The 22,390-nt window shown below is 36.5% G+C and overlaps 1 protein-coding gene across 2 annotated transcripts in view; it reads left to right on the forward strand.

Annotated features, from left to right (window-relative positions):
* LOC136758491 (nuclear receptor subfamily 5 group A member 2) overlaps positions 1 to 22,390 on the forward strand; it is a 29,106-nt gene that overhangs the window by 1,580 nt on the left and 5,136 nt on the right. Inside the window, exons 1-6 of one of the 2 annotated variants that reach the window (XM_066712903.1) lie at positions 1,460 to 2,679; positions 3,542 to 3,660; positions 3,830 to 3,971; positions 5,913 to 6,559; positions 19,326 to 19,445; positions 20,432 to 20,579. In XM_066712903.1, the coding sequence (XP_066569000.1) occupies positions 2,613 to 2,679; positions 3,542 to 3,660; positions 3,830 to 3,971; positions 5,913 to 6,559; positions 19,326 to 19,445; positions 20,432 to 20,579 (1,243 nt within the window). In that variant the 5' untranslated portion in view covers positions 1,460 to 2,612. Of the gene's footprint in view, positions 1 to 1,459; positions 2,680 to 3,541; positions 3,661 to 3,829; positions 3,972 to 5,912; positions 6,560 to 19,325; positions 19,446 to 20,431; positions 20,580 to 22,390 lie in introns of those variants that run through there. The other variant, XM_066712904.1, reaches the window with a different exon arrangement.

Genomic DNA, 22,390 nt, shown 5'->3' on the forward strand with positions numbered 1-22,390 from the left:
CGTTTAAAAGTTAAGGTAAGCCTTTCAAAATATATGTTATAGTATTATTTAGAAAATGTGAAATTATAAAAAGACTAAATGAACAACTTACCATTTTTACACTCAATTTCCTTAGAATTTCAAGTACATTAAGAGTATTTTTAAATGGATTTGTGTCCAATTACAAACCCATATCATTACATCCTCCGTGTATTATGTAATCAAATAATTGTCCAAAATGTGTATTTGAATTAAATGCAAATCTTGAGCCACGCATGGTTTCAGTATTGAAGACCGTCTTCCATCTATTGCGTTTCAGGAGCCACAATAACACATATAATACTTGACGTTATAGTTTTCTCCAGATTTCAGAGCTATGACTTTATAAACTATCAAAATGCTATAAAGTGTGTCAAGGATTTCTGATAGTTCACTTGATCTGTAAATACAGGTGGTGCTGACTCCTCTCAGGGGACATGAAAGTGATGCAGCTCCTTCCAAAGTCCATCCAGAGACTCGGGCACAAAACCCAGGGGAACCGGGAAGGCTTTATACAGACTACTACTCTTTCACATTGTACATCGTAATAGTGATCATCACAAAATCAAATATAGGCCTGTCTGCAGTGCTTTGCAATTCAAATAAAATAATATTACAAGTTAAATGTCAGTGAACAATTTCTACCATTTTAGACTTTTGAAAGAAATCCCAATTTCGCTTTAAATGGTGTGCATATTATTTCAGTCTTATTTAGATATGTTAATATTGATTTCATATGGTTAACATACATATTAGTCCTAACTGTAGATCAGGTGCTTTTAAACTTTATTGTTTCTTTATTCTTATCAAAACAGAAATGGGAACATTTATCATTGTACATGTTTGTAAATTATATATTAACAGATTCCAGAGTTGCACATGTTTATATGTCACATAATGGTAACGGGTGTGTTAATAATTCCCTACATTAATTTGTTTATTGGGCAATAGTCTGGGAACATGGCTGCTCTATCCTCTGGGTTTGCTCGGGTTTTACAACATGTCCAGTAGCGCAAAGTATAATATGACATTAAAAGATAGGCTACATGTCGTTGCAACAATTATAATAACATGCATTCGTAGCTTAATGAGAAAAATAAACAAAAACAGCTTAATTTGGATCTCATTTGTACTTATTTGTATTTTTATTTAACCGAAATACATGGAAAAAACTCAATTATACAGTTTAGGTATAAAAACCTACATTACACGACTGTAAGGCTTTATAGGAACAATATTGCTTTGTGCGCACAGTATTTAATGTTCAGTTTAAAACCTGATCATGAGAAACGAGCTTCACCTTGAAATAGGGACGTGTGGGTAAGGACAGGTCTTGGGAAACAGCATTACATATGCGGGAAATGCCAACCGGACTGGAGAAAACGGAGAGACACTCTTGGTTATTTTGGAAATCAAGCAGGACACCACGGGGGGGGGGGGGGGGGAGAGATCAGTGGTTTTTAAAAAGCGTGCATGTGTCTGTTTAGCTAGAAATCACTGCTATATCATTACCGGAGGACATTTAAACTGGCTATACAGCTGATTTAATCATTGCGAATCATAATTTAATCATAATGGGAATAAACCAAAATGTGCAAAATAGGTCTATACTGTCGAGAGCAACTGGTGGCAAGATACATGACCAATTTACCCCATAACCGATTTATATATATGTTGATATTATGTAGTGTTTTATTCATAGGCTACCCTTTGTAGTGGTTTATATTTATACTTTTATTTTTACGTCCCCCGCCCCCCCACATATATTTTAGTCTATTTTTGTGATTTTATGTTTCTGTTATTAAAATCATGAAATAAAAACGTACTGTAGATACATGAAGTGAAATAATTTAACCAGAAATTTCTATTTAACTTAAAGAACCCCTCCCATTTGATTGTTTCAGTATAATCTAACGAGTGCTGAGTAAACATTGCATTTTACGGTACAGCGCATATTAATTATTAATTTACTAATTAGACTGGCGGTTCTGGTGTAGCTAACCTATATGACTACTACTACTATGTATAATAATAATAATAATAATAATAATAATAATAATAATAATAATACCCTCCACAATGCTCTTGATACCCGCCGTGGTCTATGTCAATTCGAGCCTCCTGTTTGTCCGGTTATTTGGCGGATCAGCTGTGAAGGTGTTTTGCGGGACATTTCACCCGTTTTTGAGGGTCCACATTATATGGACGATGCAACCCCAATCGACAGCAGGAATAAAGGCTGCACTACAGCCTGATCATATATACATGTCATATTGTAGCTTACCTATGGCATCTGTTTTAAGCATCCGCCCCTGCTGGTAATGTGGGTTGGTTCTCAGTTTTTTATGTGACAACGTCAACCTGGGCGCAATATTGCATGTCAGATAGGCGTCTCTCACTCGTGTTTCTCCCAATAGGGTCTGTGAACAGTGTAAATAGGAAGCTGTGCGTGGGTTTGCACATGGACTCTTAACATACAACTAGATGAAGTGAGACAGCTCGTCTTGCAATTGCAATCTTACAAGCAAGTTCTCCCTAGAAATTTTTGAGACGGTGCATCTGCAGCAGTGCTTGTTTCACAGCTACCAGTTTGAATGCAAACCCAAACAGAGGAGGATTACAACCATTTCAACCAAGATCAGACTCTGGGGAAAAACACAGGTGAGGGGCTAATTATTCCTAAATGGGCTTGGTTTCTTTTATTTTCTTTTTTTTTCTTTATAAATATGAATTATGTTCATTGTTATAAATAATAAATTTAAATGTTTCTGCATTACTTTTTCCATTGTAGAGTAAGCATAATGGAATTAACATTTTATACTTCTGTGAAGTGAAGAAACGAGTAAATCCAATGCTGAACAGATTTAAATTAATGTTATATGTTTGCAATTTCACCCCCTGAATTTAAGACCAGTCAGACATTTGATGTATAGCGGGGTACATCAACTATTATTATTTCTATTTTAAAATTCAATTATATGAGTAAATAAGTGAATCCGTTTATTGCATATAAAATGTACATTATGAATAATTAAGCATTTTTTAACGATATCGTTTGAGTTTAAAAAGTATGGACTTTTATGCGATTAAAAAGAAAATACAATTAATATTTTATAGAGTTCTACGTAAACACAGGAATTGTAAGTTATTATCTTTTTTGAAGAAGAACATTTTTAAAAATTGCTTTATTTGACAGAACTGATAGCCTGTAGACTGTCTGAGCATCTATGTTCAGAGAGAACATTTTACGGGTTTGAAATTGGATGGACTTGGAGTGGATTCCGAGGCAGATCCTGATTGTTTTTTAATTGATGTGTCCTAAGTGTCATCTCGGTGTGGGTTGGACCCTCACTTAAACAAACACGTGGGGCCCCTCCGTCAGCTGATATAAGGATAAATATACCCCTGAGCATCACACACCTACTTATACACCCCAGGACAGGGCCTCGGTGCAGCTGATGGGTTCAGACTTTACTCCAGTATACCATCATTATTCATTTATTTTATTCTGTACTATTTCTAGGCTTTCCGTTGAAGGTGATGGACTACTCGTACGATGACGATCTGGAAGAGCTGTGTCCAGTGTGTGGAGACAAGGTTTCTGGATATCACTACGGACTGCTGACTTGTGAAAGTTGTAAGGTATTTTAAAACATCCCCCATACACTTGGAGCTAAAATAGAGATCATAAATACAAGCTTTAAGAATCGACCATAATAACAATATTGTAATGTAGCAATTATTTGCTTATTTTAGCATTTCTTGCCTTACCACTGACATTGTCTCTCTTGCTTTTGTTGTCCACCTTTAGGGGTTTTTCAAGAGAACAGTACAGAACAATAAACGCTACACTTGTGCAGAAAACCAGGACTGTAAAATTGACAAAACGCAGAGAAAAAGATGCCCATTTTGTCGGTTTCAGAAATGTCTCACGGTCGGGATGAGACTAGAAGGTACTAATAACTTTATTAGACAGCTTAGATTTTTTTATTTATTATTATTATTTTTTACTTGTGTTCTCTTTAATGCATTTCTCAAAAATCTTAAATATTTTCTCACTCTGTATAAACTGATCAAAAAACCACCGATTTCTAATTCAAATATTCGTGGTTAGAAGGCTATTTTTATAATGATGAATATCTGTCAGTATTATTGGGAAATTCTCTCAGGTTTTAATTATATTTAACGGCAGGCAATAGCATTGTTTTACCCGTAAAAAAAAAAAAAAAAAAAAAAAATCACACACATGCTAAAATTAGAATAACAGCGAGTTTCGATTGGAAAATTGTTTGTATTATTATTATTTTTTTAAATTAATATTATTATTAATAATAATAATAATAGGCTATTATTGCGAATAATCTTAATGTATTTATGTATTGTTATTTTGTATTGAGTGTTTGTTTGCTATTACCTTTTGAAACCTAATTCGGTCTAAACCAAGCGTTCATGAAATTTGATTCTAGCAAAATAAGAATTATCCTTTCAAGTCGCTCGTTGCTGAATGTCGATGGGACCTGTACATATTTACAAATTCCATACAGTTAAGAACTGTTTGAAATAAAGGCTAATTATTATGATAATATCCGATTTCCTGTTAAATGTAAAAATCACTATAATGTTAATACCCATATTTTACTGGGTAGGCTATTATATATATAATAAACATCTTTTCCTTGTTTTTGGATACAATTTTTGAGCTAATGGGCCTTTGGGAATAAAATAAGATGTGGTTTCCCGTCAGAGATGCAGAAAAGCACCTGTTTCCACACACAAATGACACATTCTTGACTGTAAGTCTGTTTGTTGGAATACGCTTTGCTTGTTAATAAAGGATTAAAACGAGAAAACTAACTCCACAGAAAGGAACCATTGCAAAGATTACCATTGGTGTAAAATACATGTGAGAGAACTGGAATAAAACCAGCAGAGAAACTAACAATAAACTGGATTGAAACGCACTGTGCGTCTGGATCAACCCCAAACTGACTTTACACAGGCTGTAGGCAGACTAATGGCACATTAATCGCAGTTGCCCACACAGTTGGAAAGTTTCTATATTAAATTATTTCCCCCCTGAAATATCTGTATTCATATTAAAAAGTGCTTTCAAGGCATATAGCCAATCCCAACTCCAACCAGACATAAAATAAACATAATTTGCATTTATAAATAATAATGTTTGCCATTTAAATCAGTATGATACTTATGCTTGATGTGCTTAAATTGTATTGTAATATGTAGAATTATTCAATTAAAGAATCACTAATGTTCTGTGAAATAAGATGGCAAGTCCTTCTATAGATTAATCAAGATGGCAGTATTGTTTTAGCCACTAATTGTCTGTTATAACTACTAATGCATGCTATTTAAAAAACAAAAAAACAAAAAGCACTTTTTTTCAGTGCCAGTTGTTTTCAATTCCAAATTTTACAGGCACCATTTTTTAACTGAATTCTCAATTTCTCCAAAAATACTTCCCCCATTTTCTCCCATTTTGAAATCAAGGTTGTGTGTGCTCGTTTGCAGAATGCTTCACTCTAACAGACCAGCAATACTTGTTTTAAAGTGAAGAGATCCATGTTTTCTTTTCTCAAGTGAATTAAATTACATTTGTATAGCTCTTTTCACCACAAATAAGGATTCCTAAGATGTTTTATAGCAGTGCCAAAGCTGACTTAACCACCTTGGGAATGGAAATATTGAATTCAGTAATTTTGTTGTTGCTGGTTTCAACTTCCTTTTTGATTTATTAAGACAATTAAATAGTTTTTATATATATATATATATATTTGTTTTGACAGGAAACAATAAGTATCAAATGCACATTTAAACCTATGTATTTTGTTTCAAAAGTATAAACACAAAGTCTGTATTTGCTTCGGTTTGACCAGCTGTCCGTGCCGACCGGATGAGGGGAGGAAGAAATAAGTTTGGTCCCATGTACAAGCGCGACAGGGCTTTGAAGCAGCAGAAGAAGGCCTTGATACGAGCCAACGGCTTCAAGTTAGAGTCGACACCCCCCCTGGTCTCCCCAGTTCAGACTGACTATGCTCTCACAGGAAGCCTCCACGGGCTCCATTCGATTTCTAAAGGCATGCCTCCCACCACCCCCGCCTCCGTGACCCCTACAGACTATGACCGAAGCCCCTACGGACCCTCTTCGCTGGGCATGACCATGCCAAATCACGGTCCACTCCCAGGCTACCAGTACATCTCCTTTCCCAACCGGGCCATCAAATCAGAGTACCCTGACCACTACACAAGCTCCCCAGAGTCCTTGGCTGGCTATTCCTACCCAGACGCCTACCAGACCAGCTCCCCCCCCAGCATCCCGCAGCTCATCCTGGAGTTCCTCCGCTGTGACCCGGATGAGATTCAGGTGCAAAACAAGATCCTCGCCTACCTGCAGCAAGAGCAGGCCAACCGTGGCAAGCACGAGAAACTCAGTACCTTTGGCCTTATGTGCAGGATGGCGGATCAGACTCTGTTCTCCATCGTCGAGTGGGCGAGAAGTTGCATCTTCTTTAAGGAACTTAAGGTAGGGAAGCTGCTAATAAGTATCTTATTATTTCATGTTATTGTCCTCTTTTGTTTAATTGTTTGTTTCCCTGCAACCTGTTGCTTTCCTCATCTTGAGAATAACTTTTTTCTTTACAAGAATGTGACGCATAAGTGGTTAAATATCATTAGACAAAAAGATACTAGATACTACTTCTTGAATACTTCTTGATATTGATTTTTTGTTAATACTGTCTTAACCCACACTTACCTGTGCTTAGAGCAAGGTTTTGTATGTCTATGATGGACATACACTATCTTTTAAGACTTAATCATCCGTAAGGAAGAAATAATAGTAAACATGAAATGGATTACTCACCTACAGGGAGGCAGTCTGTTTCTGTTTTTTTATGTTTTATTGTTTGCTGGAGGAATCTGAAGCACTGTGGAAAATGGAAGGATTTAATTAATTGCTTTTGAATGCCCACATCTTAATGATAATATACCATTATGAGAATACATCTATTTGCACATTAGGGTATTGTATCCTGACAGGCAACACAATAATATAGCTTTTATCCTTCACCTATAGTAACACTCATTTTCTTCCCCAGCTCTCATGAAAGTCATGAGGGAAGCGATTTTAAAAAATATTGGATACTGACTCACACAAGGACTATGAGACTGAAATCGCCTTTCATTTAAAGCAGGGTCACTTTTGTTAGGGTGCAGCTAATTGTCTTGTATTGGTTTCTTTGTGATTAGTTTTTATATGATAACTACTGACCCTGTCACAGAGTATTTAATGGCAGGCCACAGGGAGGTCAAACTGTAAGCTCCATTTATGAGATTGTCTAATTACTGCTTTATAATACCAAGCTACAGATTATGATATGGATTGAGTGTTTCATTGAACTGAACTGCTGTGATGAAATTCCCACTTTACTTATATCCAAAATATTGACATACAACAAAGGCAAGGCTCATTAGATTGTATTAAAACATGATCACTATGTTTCGTAGCACTGTTAATGAGCATGTGTGACACAGCCTTCATAATACTCGTAGATTACAAACTTATCTAAAACAAGATACGATCATCTAATGCCATGCTTTATTTATCTCTGTGACATTTTAAGTCAAGTCTCGTGTATTTTACATCTCATCCCAGCCTTATAAATTGTTTATGAACATTTATATTATGTTCATTGCTTTGCTCACAATACAGTATACAATCTTTGCATTTGTCCATTTGTCCATATATATGAAATCCAATATGATTTAGAAGTTAAAAGGGGTCATGCTAAGGAAGGTCAATACTCTGTTCATATTTTGTGCAACAATCTGAAGTTGAATCCAAGATATTTTGCAATGGCTGAACCCGACAGATGGATGAATATGGATGAATCGAGCTGTTTAATGCAATATACACAGAGAAAACTCGCACCCTTCATTAGACACAATCTTATTCTGTGATGTGTTTAGCTAAATTAAAATAATTAAATAAACTATACTTTTTCATCAGAGATATCTATCTTTTTAGCTTCAGATTCAGGTTGGTAAACTTTTGACGACTACTCTGTTGATTGCTATGGTTAGGATTCCAAGCAGGGTATGCAGTGTTTTCAGAGCTGTCATCCTTGAACCAGTGCTGGCTTTGCGACAGGGTGGCTTGTCTTGGTGGTAGATTTACAGGCTCTCTCCATCAAATTCCATCAGTGTTGACAATGTACTTGCTCAAAACATCAAAATGCCCACCTCTGGGAAGGTTGTCCTTGTATAATCCATTACTGACAGAGTAGGGCTTGTCCCATTACATTTCCTAATACAGGGAATTTAGGGTACTCCAACACTGTACAGGGGAGGGACATAAATAAATAAATTCAGGAACCCATATGCTGAAATGATGCAAAACCAAAAATACACTGGTGGTCTGAGATTAAATTGAATGCTGCTAAAGTGCAGTTACAGCCTCATGCAACTCATGGCCTAACGATTAACACCTTGAGCTCTCCAGTGGCCTTTTATTTGAATAGGATACATTTTTTTTGACAGGAGATATGTTGTTTCTGAATCTTGTGACCAACTAATGTGATGTTAATATTGTTTTATGCATGTGGGCTGTGACAACAAAGGTGTGAGAGGCCTGCTGTTGGCACACGTTCCCCATTCACTTCCATTCAGACTCCCCAGCAAGAGCTCACAAAGCAGATGGCACAATTGAGATGACACAATAACCCAGTCTATCTCCTTTTGGGTAATGATTTAAGATTCATCAATGTCAGGGCAAGGTGCTGGGGAAAATATAACTAGCGGTGTGAACTGTGGTGTCAAGTGAAAGATGTAATTGAAAGATGCCACACTGAGGAATTATTGCAGGGGAAAATTCTATCTTGAGCCTTTGGAAGGAAAATCAATACTGTCATATAGGTGCATATTAGTGGTGGCCGGAGCGAAAAAGGCCACCGCTGTATTTCTGAGTTCTTTGTGAGGAGAAGCCAAAGCTGTTATTGTGAACAATCCTCTCGACAAACACCGCTTGATCTTTTCTGCCTGATGAAGTGAGGTTAACCCTACGATTCCTGGCAGGAACATCATCTTCACTGCTTCACAGTCATAGATCGTTTTATTTTCTTAACGTCTTTCTGTTGCACAAGTGGCTTTTTTAAATAATGCATAATGACCAGCGACTGAAAGAGCCCTTTATAAAAAATAATGAATATGGTTGTTTAATGAATTTGCAGATTGGCAGTCCAATGAGTTGTTACACATGCTACAGCAGATCACCTGTGTCTCGGTGAAAGGCTGAGGTGTACGAGTACAATTATGAAATATTCCTTTTAACACCTGTGCTTCTTTGAAATATACCAAACAGCCAGGGGCGCAGCGATTTTTGGGAACCAGCCTCGAGTGGGCTGCACTAAGTGAGCTAAAGATAATCTTATTTTTTCTAACCCTACTTAACCCCCACTAATTTGGAGAAATCGTGATCATGAGAGAACATTAATGTGATTTCCAGACATATCTTTCTCTTGTTAAATGAAACCTGGTGTTTGAAGAACAACAACATTTAAAAAGAACAAGAACAAGATAATTATATGTTTGAATATATTATTCTGGTAATCAGATCAGTTTGATAAGAAATAGGCGACAAGACTGATGTTTTTGGAGAACGTGTCGAAGCATACAGGAAATTGCTTTGTGTTTGTGGCGTGCTAGTGACAGACTGGTGCTCTGCCACAGCATTACAGGGGGGTTTTGAGACACCTGTTTGAGCCTGCAAAGACGTGTTCTTAATTGAGCAAAGACCTCTTGAACTAAATTAAAATACACAAAAAATGAGACGAACAGCTCTGCAAACCACATCGATGTACCGACCTATGCAAGGTATCATGCTCATCATATTTATTTGTGATCTTTTGCTTTCACTTGGGCTTTTAATGTGACAATCCGGTACACATGTTTAAATACGATAGAGTACCAAAGAGTCTGCCTTTCTTCAGCTATTAAGAGTCCTTTTCGATTATGCTCATGGCATGGAAGTTAAGCTGAACATGGCATAAATATTTTAACTATCAGTGGTTTCCTCATGCACTGTGTCAGCTCTGAGAATTATAGTGTGGCTTGGCAAGGCTGTCTTTCCTAAAATAAAGCACTTAAGCCTCAGCTAGGGTCAGGGGAAACTGACACACACACAGTATTTTTCACGTGCAATATGTGTTCCTTACATTGAGGTGATACCAGTGTTCCAAGTTAAATTTGGGGGTCTCATTTATTGTTTGAGTAAATCAGATAATAAAGACAATGGGGTAATTGTTTTACATGATAAGGGCAGCGAAACAAAAGAACAGACCTGCTTTCGTAAAAGTAAATCATAGCCTAAATACAGAGCTTTTTTCTATTTTATTCATTTTTGATGATCATGACAAATTAATAATGATTAATTTAACAAATGTCTTGGATAGTATTTTTAATAATTAAACCATGTCTTATAGTGGCCTCTATACAGATGATGGTTTGTTCTGTTCCTGTTCTGTAGTGGCTGTGAAACATATACATGAAAAACATACTTCCTTCCTTCCTTGATGCCAACCTTATGTTGATCAAGCTACACAACGCCCATTTGTCAAATGAAAGATAACCCTATTCTATTAATAAAACGGATTTTCCCCACATTTGTGTAACTCAACAATCATCTGGAAAACAAACTGTATGTTTATGTACATTCCCCTGTCCAGATGTTTACATTAGACCTAGCACCCAAGAAAAACATGATTAAAAAATAAAAGGTTTTGCAAAATATAGTAGTAAATGTGCTTGTGCTTGGCAAGGGTTATTGACTATGGATTATGGTATGTGTGACAAATAAACATATCATCAGGAAAGTGTCTTTCAGGCAAGTGAATGAGTTTATGTCCTCGTGTGATCAAATTAATGCTTTATTAATAAGTAATTGTTACTGTTGTTAGAATAACATTTAAAACAGTTATACATACAATACAGAGTTATATGAATGCCTTTTTTTTGTGGAAAATAATATATAGGCTAATAACTAATCTGGACAGTAAATGAAAATACTATCTGCTTTAGGACATATCCCTTGTGATTTTCAAAAAAATATGCAGCTTAAAACATAAAAAAAACACATCTGTAGCACGAGAACAAAGATGGATATATTTGCCAAGAAAGACTCCCCTTGGTTATTTTTTTATTTTTTGTAATTACATTCCATCCTGCAGATAAGACTGGAATGTGAGCTCACTCTGCTGTACCCATCTATTGTAGTTTTATTGAAAGTGAAAACATATATAATAAAAAAAATCCTTTTGGATGTGATATAGGGAATTTCAACACTGAGAGTACAAGTACAGATTTTCACAGTCTGTATAATTACAGACTGGAGCTGTTTGTTTTCCTCTCTTCAGTTGAAAAATCAAACCTGACATTAACATGACAATTTGTGCTTCTTTATACACAGAGGTAGGTAAATTTACATCCTAAACCATTACCTCTTACTACAAAGCAGTTGTTCAGTGTGGCAGTGAAGTATGAATATCAATTGGACAGGTAGGTTGAAGATATGCAAAAGACTAGAATGAACTGTTGAACTGATCTAGCTTCCACCCTAGGTTCATGTAAAGATTTTCTAAATGTAGTATCCAAAGTGATGTGGGGGGGAATTTGTCCACAGCTAGATTGCGTGAGTGCACATTTCTTACTTGTGTCAGACTCTAAAAAAGTAACATTAGAGACTACATTGCCTCCTACAATCAAACTTGAATTACGACTGTTAAAAGATATTCCATTAAATGCGAGTTTTAAAAGAAATGGACTTGGTGTAATATATGATTGGTTGATAATACTTTTTATCTTTACATGTTATGAATTAACACTGCCATCCTTTGCTTTGTTGGGGCTGAATTCTGGAAAATTGATTTAGAAAAATAGAAAAACTAAAATTAATAAATAAGCTAACACATGTAACCTCAGACCTCCAGGCTATTGTGGACAAGATATCTGAGGCACAGGTAATTGAAATGCCAGTTCTGGTTGACAACAATAACAGAAGAAGTTTTCATCCATTGTAAGAAATTGTGTGGTTGCTGTCTGCAAACCAAAAATAGAGAAAATACAGCAGTATGGAAAAACATGCGTGCTCCACAGAGAAAAACAGACAACATTTTTTTAATACAAGAAAGAGAAGAGATAGTTGACTGAATAGCAGCAAGTGCTATTTATTAACAGAAATACAACTGGCAATGTGTTACATTCCAGTATTTGATACATTATACCCATTTATTTGATTTTATGTGGAATGCCAGTTGTTAGCAGTCACAATCATTTCCCCCTGTAGTGGAGTCTGGCGAAATACTTCTTTTATTCAAAATTTACTTTTGTTACAGTGAAAACAATTACAATCCCGATTCAATCCAGTACATTCAATCTTGATAATCGGAGTCACGTAAAGTGGTAGAGCTCTGGAACGAACTAACCATCGAACCACTTGTGAAATTCTAGGACTGTGTAGCTACTGGAAACCACACAACCAAGATGTAACCTTCCCATCTGTCCTGATGAAATGAGAACGAGTTGATCTCCACACGAGAAGCACCACGGATGGAACTGGATTGTTGTCGTAGTAAAAACGCCCTCCCAGAATGCTTTGTTTACCCAGTGCGTGGGTAACTGCTATGAAAAGCTTACAGTGATAAAATCATTCATTCTTAGCACTTTAAATTAACATTTTAAAAGCCTATCATATACATGTAAACAAAGCTGCTGACAGGCCTTTCCTATTACTATTGCCAGTCATAATGGTAATCCCATCACTGCTGATAGTGCCCTGTGTTTAACCTACAAGCTCTCCCGGCTGGGTCTATCCAAGCTTCATCTGCACTCCTCTTACACTCCTGACACACAGGCCCGGTGTTTACCCCAGTCTAAGAGAGAGCTCCCAGTCGCAGGTGTGTAATGTAAACATGACAAGTGGTGAAAAACGGGCACGTCCAGGACCAGACAATGTTGTTCACACTTCATCTATGTCAATATGTGTGTTGACTTCATTTTTGAAAGCTTGGAAACAATGTCAATCCTGCTTTCTAGAACGTTCTGTGTCGCTTGCAAATCCGCAGTAAGATATTAAATGTTATGTTTATGTATGTCAGAAAAGCACTTGCTTTTGTCTGCTTGTAAGTTTCTCTGTATGACTTTTAATGAGAAAATATATAATGGAAAATATTGGTGGTGGTGTTGCTATATGATGTTGCAGTGTATTTCTTTGCTAACATCATGAGCAATCTCTTATATTAAGAAATACAGATTCTGCAATATACTGTATATTGAATAATTGTGTGGGTGAATAATACAAATGTAGTATTTCACATGCATTTTGCTCGAGTGGAATTGCCATTTAGAATAGCATTTTGTAAAATGGCATCAGTTGATTTTACAGCAAAGTAATTTAACAACAGTCTGCCAAGTAAAACCAACACCATAGTGTGTTTGTATGTTTTTGGTCTCTTGGGACCTGTCATAAGTGTTGCCATGTAGTGCCTGTCAATTGAAGGGTGAATTCTATATGCAATCAACCCGGATTTAGAGTGCAGTTTCACCCTACATAAAATACTTTCTGCTTCTCTGGTTCTCTTCAGCTGCAGTTAATTTGTTGTAGAGAATAGTATAGGACAGAATTTAATCGTGGCTCAAAATAGGGTAATATCTCACAGATTAATTAAATACTCAAATATTTTTGTTGGAAGAAAACCACTTCTTCACAGATTTGTATCCAACTAATCTGAAAACTCACCTTTCCACACCACTGAATGCAAAGTTCAGGGATGAAATCAAAAGGCCTGGCTACCTAGTTGTCACTTGTAAACATGCGTCAGTCTATGAAAGAGATCAATCAAGCTCTTTACAAATCATGTTGTGGTTGCGTACCATTGAAGACAAACAAATTAACAGCTATGATTGGGCCAGAATCAAAATATTCTTAAAATACGGTATAGCTGTTTTTTCAAAAGAAAAAATTCAATAACATTTTAATACAAATTAGAGTTTTCAGAAAAATAATTTAGGAAAAAAGCAGGGAACTAAATGATTGTTGCTTTTACCTTTGTAAAATGACACCCTAGTTTAATACAGCATTTGCCCTTTGACACATGGTGTTTTCTTTGTGTTGATATGCATTTTCCACGTCTTTGTTTTTCGGTAGGACAGGTGTATTAGTCTAGACTTTGTGACAGAATGGGTTTTTAATCCTGGATCAGGAAGCTACTGTACGGGAGACTGCAGGTTTATTGATGTGAGGAAAAGCCGCGTTGTGGATTTCACCACGTTGCCCACTAAAGACCCAGTGCTGAGTTGAGTGAGCATTGTGGAGAACTGGACCTGCGAGGTGGGGATGTAATTGTTAAAGACTTCAGGACCGACCGACAGGGTTTTTTCTTTTAACGAGGGATAAGAACTAACAGGGATTACCACAATGTTTTGACCAGATACTCATTCCTAAAACGATCTAAAACCTTATATGAATAACATAATTGTTTTGCCTTGGTGATTTGCTTTCCTATTAAAAACAACAACAATGTATGAATATTTCAATATATGTCCTGTTTTCATCTTATTATTAAAGACATTTTATGTCCACGTGTAGCTTATTACAATTCATAATCGATTGTCAAAGATGTCACTCTACTGTCTTCATTTGTTGGATATTTGAATGCCAATGAAAGTATTTTTAAGGCGGTTGTACTTTCTTTCCTGACGGAGGGAGAAAGTGTATGTCTGTGTCTGTTTGTGTATTTGAGGAAGAACAGCAGGTCAATGAGCCCTTTAACTTCCACTCACGGTCTCCAAAAAAAGATCAAGATGTTTGGTGATGCGCCCTGGCTTGAAAGAGATTTGACTTCCTCCAGATATATTGTTTCATTTAAAGTACAGTAATTCTGTCACCCAGGCCCTGACAAACGAGTCACAAGCCTCCTGGTACGCTATTAGTGAGACACACTAACGGTCTCCTGGTGTCATCCAATTGAGAATTACTGACTACGCTGGCCTTCAGCTTCAAGACTAATATCGAAGCCAACAAAGGGATAGCTGGATCCAGGGCTTGTTTAATAGCAAAGAGGAAAGGTGAAAGAGTACTGTGGAGGTGAGGGGGGGATAGAGGTCATTCCAGAGACTCGTAAATACACCGTTAAAGTGAGTTGAGATGAGATGTGTCACAGAAGGGCCGGCCGCCCCTCGTAGGCCAGAAGAAATATAGCGCAGGAAATAGGGTGAGGTGTACAGGGGATAGGCTGGTAGCTTCTTTACCTGAACCTCATTTCTTTATTTTATATAAATGTACTGTTGCAACTGTGTCTAATAACAACATTAGTTTGTTTGATTCACCCCCAATTTGTTTTAACAGAAACTGGCCATTCATGCATACAGATTATCTTAGCCTTGGATGCACATCTTGCATGTTAACACAAATAACTTATTCTCCACAAGATGGAATCCATTAATTTAATTTCACATCCACAGGTGGCATGAAATAATTTGGATATTCTCTCGACCCACAGTCTGTCATTACATATCATAACAGCTCCACACAAAAACGTGCCATAGAGTATCCAGTATTATAAAATACATCAATGGTATAATGTAATTAAACCACTTTAGGCCAAGGCTTTAGTCAAGTGCAAGTAGTGCAGGATCCTTACAGCAATGTTCAGATGCACAGGATGAAAAGCCCTTCATTGAGTCACTTCCTGCAAATTGATTAATACCTGGTTCTGCATGTCTTGGTGTGCGCCTTATTATATAATAAAGGTAAGCTACAAAAGGTTAAAGGACGCAATAAACAAGCATGAAGAACGTGTTGGAGTTGTCTGTCTGCACTTCTTGTGAGCCCACTACGTTCTGCCAAGTGTACAGTGTGAAAATCATCAATAGTCAATCCTCATTAAAGCCTGCTGTACTGGAGGTTAGAAAAGTCATCGGAACCCATGTTGTAGACAAGAGCATCAGCCAAAGCCACTTGTGTAAATCTCATGCATATAGAAACAAAATCATTCAATTAATAGATGCAGAATTTACATAGTAGAAATAGCACATGACAGAGATCATCCAAAATGTAAATATTACAACATGCTCCTATTCACGCTGCCCAAGTATTGTGGATGAGAGCTGAGAAAGTCAAAGAGATACAGAATTGAAGTCCTAAGTTCCTGAAACTCACTTGCTCATTTATGTTCCCAATATTTCTGGTTTAAGCAGCTACTTTACTTGATTGTGCAGATTTATTTACAGTGTACATCCTGATTGCACTGTGGTGGGGTAAGTAGTCGAAATTATTCTGCACAATTGCACAAGTACGGTTATCTCAGTCAGCTGTGCAGATAATAGATCAATATAATTCCTGGTAGTGCTGGTGTTTCCATACTCTCTGCTGTCAATCAGAGCGTGGGATGTTCTGGGATGTAACTTCCTGTTTTTGTTTGTTTGTTTGTTTGTTTGTTTGTTTTAACCCTGAGGTTCTCATGGTTGTGTTTAAGGGTGTTGGGTGTTCAGAATAAACTAAATCCCTTGCACAATGAATGCAGTGTTAAAAGTGATTCAGGATACAGCTGGGTGCTAAACAAACAAACATTGTGATAAACAAAGATGCTGTAATAAAGACTTAACACTGCCAGCAGAGGGAACATGTCTGGGTTCTGTCCAGTCTTTAGCAATAGGTTGTTTTTTGGGTGAAGCATGTTCTGTGACTTCTTTGATGTCTCTGTATGTAGTTATCCCCATTTCGTTTATTGTGAAACTGGTAACAGGTTACAAACAGGGTACTGAATTTGGCATGTGTTATTGTTTTGCCGGGTGCTAACGTGCCTCTCTGTCCTTCCTGATGTTTTATAGCGCACGTCCAGATACCTTAAAGATCATGTAGATATTATTGTGGCTCTTATTATGACTCTGAATTCATTTAACCTGTTCCTGCACTTGTCGACCGATCTCAAATTTTAATTGGTTCACCACTGAACATTGTCAAGGACCCTAGCTAACCTGAACGACCAAATAAAAACACTTCCTTCAAAAAAATATTAGTTTATAATTTATTACAGACAAATATATACTATATATTTTAACTGTGTTGAATGTGCCTGAGCCCAGTCAATATATTATATATTCAAACAGATGAAGGATGCTAACACTTTAGACCACTGTGTATATGTATATACACACACACATATATATATATATATATATAAACAAATATATGTATGTATGCATGGTTTCTATATATTCTTCAATATCAGTGCAGATGTTTTTAGTGTTTTTTCTAGATACATTTTCTCTTTGGTCTTATCAACTGTCAAAGGGCACCAAGTGTTTTCAGCCAGACAGTTTTCATTGTGACATAAGACATTATACGTAAAGCCTTCAAATTTCACTGCCATGGCAACAGATGCATATTACAAAGGAAATACAATGGGGCTTTATATAGTTTACACAAAATTAATTTTATTCATAGCCATTGGAATTAATATGAAAACATTCTGATGCCTTTCATGATTTGAGTTTGACACACAAACTAATTTGTTTTGGGAAACAATTTGTTAACTGCATTTTATACTAAAAAATGCAAGCCCTGATCCTAGATGACGCATGTGTCGAGATACAGTTTGCATTCGGTTCAACACTATTTAATAATTTGTTCATAAGTAAAGGGGAAACCATTGACTCATGATGTTAGAATTTCTCTGAAGCGCTTCTCCTGAATTTAATGACGTGATAATTTGATAATCATGTTAAGGTTGACTGGGTCTCTTCTCAGTCATTAGCACTGTTGGAATGTAGGGATTGTAAATCTATGATCCCTAAATGGTTTAGATATTAATTAGAGCGAAAAAAAAAAGTTTCCTCTCTCCTTCACTAAACCACAGAGGTGTTACAGTGTGTTGAAGGCCTTTAATAGGCCCAAATGGCACCTATGCACTTGCATACTCGCAAGCTAACATGTCCCGTGGTTATGACATTTCTTTTCTCATTACACAACCAGATATGAAACTAGGTATACAAAAAAAAAAGCTATTTTTCTACAGGCACATAACCTCTCATTATAAAACAGGTAAATTGGTGTGTTTGTAAATGAATAATTATGGTTGAAAAGTTTTTTTTTAATGTTCCAGTATGTGAAAGAAGGTGGTTCCATTTTGTTTCACACCACTGTGTGTTTATATATAGTTTTCTTCCTGTCATTTTAATTTTAATGAATATTATCTTATTTAAATTGTAGGAAATGCTAAATGTCAAGAACCTGTTCTTAAAAAAAATATATATATAATTTTGCAGATGCAAGCGATCTATATGGTCATTAATTGGCAATCGCTCATTGGGAAAAGATCTATACAGTAAATATTTGATGTAATGAATATATTAAGAGCTAAAATCTTAAAAAAATTGATTTCAGAAAGCCTTCAGGTTTTTTTTTTTTTCAGCTTAACTTCACCAGGTTAAAGGAAGAGGATGACAAAGTTGATTTCACAGTTGCTAAGCAATGCAGCATTTTCAGAGAAACAAATAACTGATTTGAGACGGCTTTCTTTGCTCAAAATGCTTCTCCATTGTTGATAGAAATTTGAAAAATCTACACAGACTGTGGCTTTCAGCACTGGCACATTTTTCACAATTCATTCAATGCATATACATTTTTGTCCTGAAAAATAATTACAAGACACCGAGCACACAGCCGTTATTTATAATTGAATTATCTTCTGTGTACAATGAAGGGCTTTTATTGTTTCTGACATAATTATTTCTGCTCACTGTATAAACCTACTAAACAACATGTTCTTCAAATAAACAAGAAAACTCCTTTAAAATACATAATTGTTGACCCAGCATTGATTAAATGATGAAATCAGTCAATGGCTTACTACTACATCCCTTGTAGTAAAGAGAGATGTATACAGCATCTGTTTCTTTCATGACACAAACAACAGATCTAGGCATCAGACCGGAGACGTCAAACACCCGTTATCAGGCAGGCTGCAGGTCTCAGCGTCCGCCACAGGATGTGCTGTACCCTGGAGAACTGAGGAGCCAGTTGTGTACAATTACTTGGTCACACTCCCTCACTCTGCGATACTGCAGGATCCAGCTTGTGCAAAAAGCAGAGGCCTTCACTGCTGACGCATGGGCACCTTGTTCTGGAATAGCTGAATAAATCAATTAATGAGTACAATACTTAATCAGTGTAAGAAGAAGATGAAAATGGTATTTTTAACCATTTGGCCATGCTATTTTTCTATTTTTTTTGTTAGGTTGGAGATCAGATGAAGCTGCTGCATAATTGCTGGAGTGAGTTGCTGGTGTTGGATCACATTTACAGACAGGTGCAACACAGCAAGGATGGGAGTCTACTTCTGGTCACTGGTCAAGAGGTAAGAAGTTTCCTGACCCCCCTTGTAGTGCAGAGGCAATTGCAAGACACCTTCAGCATCTGTCAGTGGAAAGAATGCATCCCTATTGTTATTATTTTTAGTTGTTGTAGTAGTAGCAGCAGTAGTAGTAAATCAAACAAAAAAAACAAATCGTGTTTAAAGTTATTATGTTGACATAAGTAGAATAAATATATATTTTGTGTTGCTTTTTTATGTGAGTGTGGAGGAAGTAGTCCGACTAATTCTTTTAACTTTCAAATTTCAAATATTGTAATGTGAGGAGGAACAGTTTTTGGATTCGACACTCTGAGACCTTGATGAAGTAACTCGATCAGGACAAAGCCTTCTGCCTTGTCGTATTGTGGTTATACGTGTACTGTATGGTTAATGTCAGAAGTATCCATACAAACATGTGTAATCTCGGTTGATGGTTGCCTAGCTAGGTCACTTAGAAACACACAGATGAAATCAGTGTTGATTCCAGTTCTGCAGTTGGAACACGCTCTGTTCATTTATATTGCCGTGAAGCCGGTCTGTGCGATGATGTGATGTTCAGAAGATGTTCTTTCATGACCGGAGAGCGACCCACGCAGATGCTTGCCCTTGTTTGCCTGTCTTTGGAGATGTTTTGGTGTGCGGGAAAAAACAGTAATCTGTAGATAACCCCACATCATCTACAGAGGCCCAGGTTTGAGGAGAAAATGTGAAATTCATTTTATTTCTGTTAAAGTCACAAATTTTCCCATACGAAAGTCAACACCGTGCCCTTTATTTACAGATTCGGCTGTGAGAACCAAACAAAATTCAAATAAAAAAGGTTTTGGGGAAGTATTTGCATGTGATTGTGTCTTTTGGTTGTCATTTTTGAAAGCCTCCCTTAACACTGGAGCTACCGGAGTGCTGATCCAACAGACCATCCTTTTGTGAAAAGCATATTTACAGCTGTTTATGGTTATTCACTTTTATTTGCATGTGTTGCTTCACAGATTGACCTGCCTGCAATAGCAAACCAGGCCGGGGCGACGCTGAATAACCTAGTAATGAGAGGTCAAGAGTTAGTACACAAGTTACAGTCGCTACAAGTGGACAGAAGAGAGATCGCCTGCTTCAAGTTTCTCATCCTTTTTAACCCAGGTGAGCACAGTAGAATTTCACAATGTCCATTTACAGTTTATTTTTTGTGCAACTTTTTGGGCAGGGGAGAGACATGCAAGAACTAATAGTATCCCACTAAAAAGATTTAAAATGTTCAAAAAGGAGACACATACACATGCCTGGCTTGTTCTTTGACACATTTGTTTACCATAAAAAAATACATGATGTAAAAGAGAATCAGAATAGTTGAGAAACACATGCAATTAAATACATATTTTATACCACAAAGAAATAAGAAGAAATTGAGACATTTGCCAGGAACATTATGGGCTTCTGAAGGCCCTAGTCTGAGAGGCCAGGGCTTGAAGCACTTCAGGCCTTTTGCAAACACTGAATTTCTTCCCATCATCAGTATCTAACAATACACCTTCAATAGCCTTATTCAGTAGCAAATATTAGATTAGTTGCATAGTCAAAAAGTAAAATGGTAGACAATCAGTAAGAAATCAAAGTAAGAAATCCTAATGCACTACATCATCTATTCAGTGCACTGCAGACCGGGTTATAGATGAGTATGTGAGTAAACTGGATAGGTGAACAACTTTGGAAAATGCATGGACAGATTACTTGACAAAAACAGCAAAAAACACTTTGAGCAGGGGGGAATTCTTTACTTATTGTTTTACTTTAGCACAACATGTTTTAACTCTACATTAAACAAATCCACGGCAAATTATAAGCAATAGCTTCCTAACTTGAAGACGACTTTAATGGATTGGTGTTAAAAAAATTGGAGTCTATTTATTTGGCATTACGCTAACTATATTTTCCTCCCTGTTTGAATTTTTGAAAGGAATTTTTGCAGATGCTGCACTTTCTGCCAACATGATTTTAATCCCGTACTTTGATTCATTTTGTATTGCATGTATTTATTTATTTATTTATTTATTTATTTATTGGCACTGGTGGGTTAATTGTTCAGGGCAATCTGATGTGACTGTAAAAAACAGGGGAGAGAAAAAACTGAAAAACTCTGTTTGAAATCCATCAAAGTATTTCTGTGGCCTCAAATTTCAATGGTAACGTGTGTGTTTTCTCATGAACAAATCTGTTACAGGGACAAGCTGAATCACAAAAATAGCCGTATGTTTGTGTAATAATATTTCAGACATAGAAACAGAATTGCTGATAGAGCCCTACAAAAAAACAACCCTGTTGACATGAAGTCAGGATTTAGGCTGATTGCTCCTACTCCAATATACGTCAATGGCAGACGGGGTAAACCATCACCTAATGCTTTTTGGAAATGTTTCACGATGAGCAGCCGCCACTGTGGCTCTTTTCAAACAAGCTTTGACTGCTTCAGCAAATTATCCAGCAGGGTAGCCATAATAAAGAGCTATACTCGACCATTTAATGTTGCTACGAAAGATAAAGCACTTTTCTGCCTCTTCTATTTAACCCTCCATGTTGCAATGCACGTTAAGACACAATTATTATGTTAAAACTGTTATTTGAATGGAAAAAGTTAATGTATATGATTACATTTACATACAATCATGTAAATGAAACAATACAATAATATGCATATTTCACCCAAATTTAGACAGCTCTGCCTTTCAAAGCAGCGTTTTTTTTTGTAAATTGTGAGGGTCAATGGTGACATACCATGGAATAGTATTTGTTATATATATATATATATATATACAGCTCTGGAAAAAATTGAGACCACTCCAAGTTCAGAAATCAATGTTAAGTGGTCTCTTAATTTGTTCCAGAGCTGTATATATATAGTAACTACAGTTGTTTTGCAAGATTGCAGGTGATTCTTGTTGAAGCAAAAACAAAAG

This window comes from Amia ocellicauda, chromosome 9, assembly GCF_036373705.1.
Source record: "Amia ocellicauda isolate fAmiCal2 chromosome 9, fAmiCal2.hap1, whole genome shotgun sequence".
Lineage (NCBI taxonomy): Eukaryota > Metazoa > Chordata > Actinopteri > Amiiformes > Amiidae > Amia > Amia ocellicauda.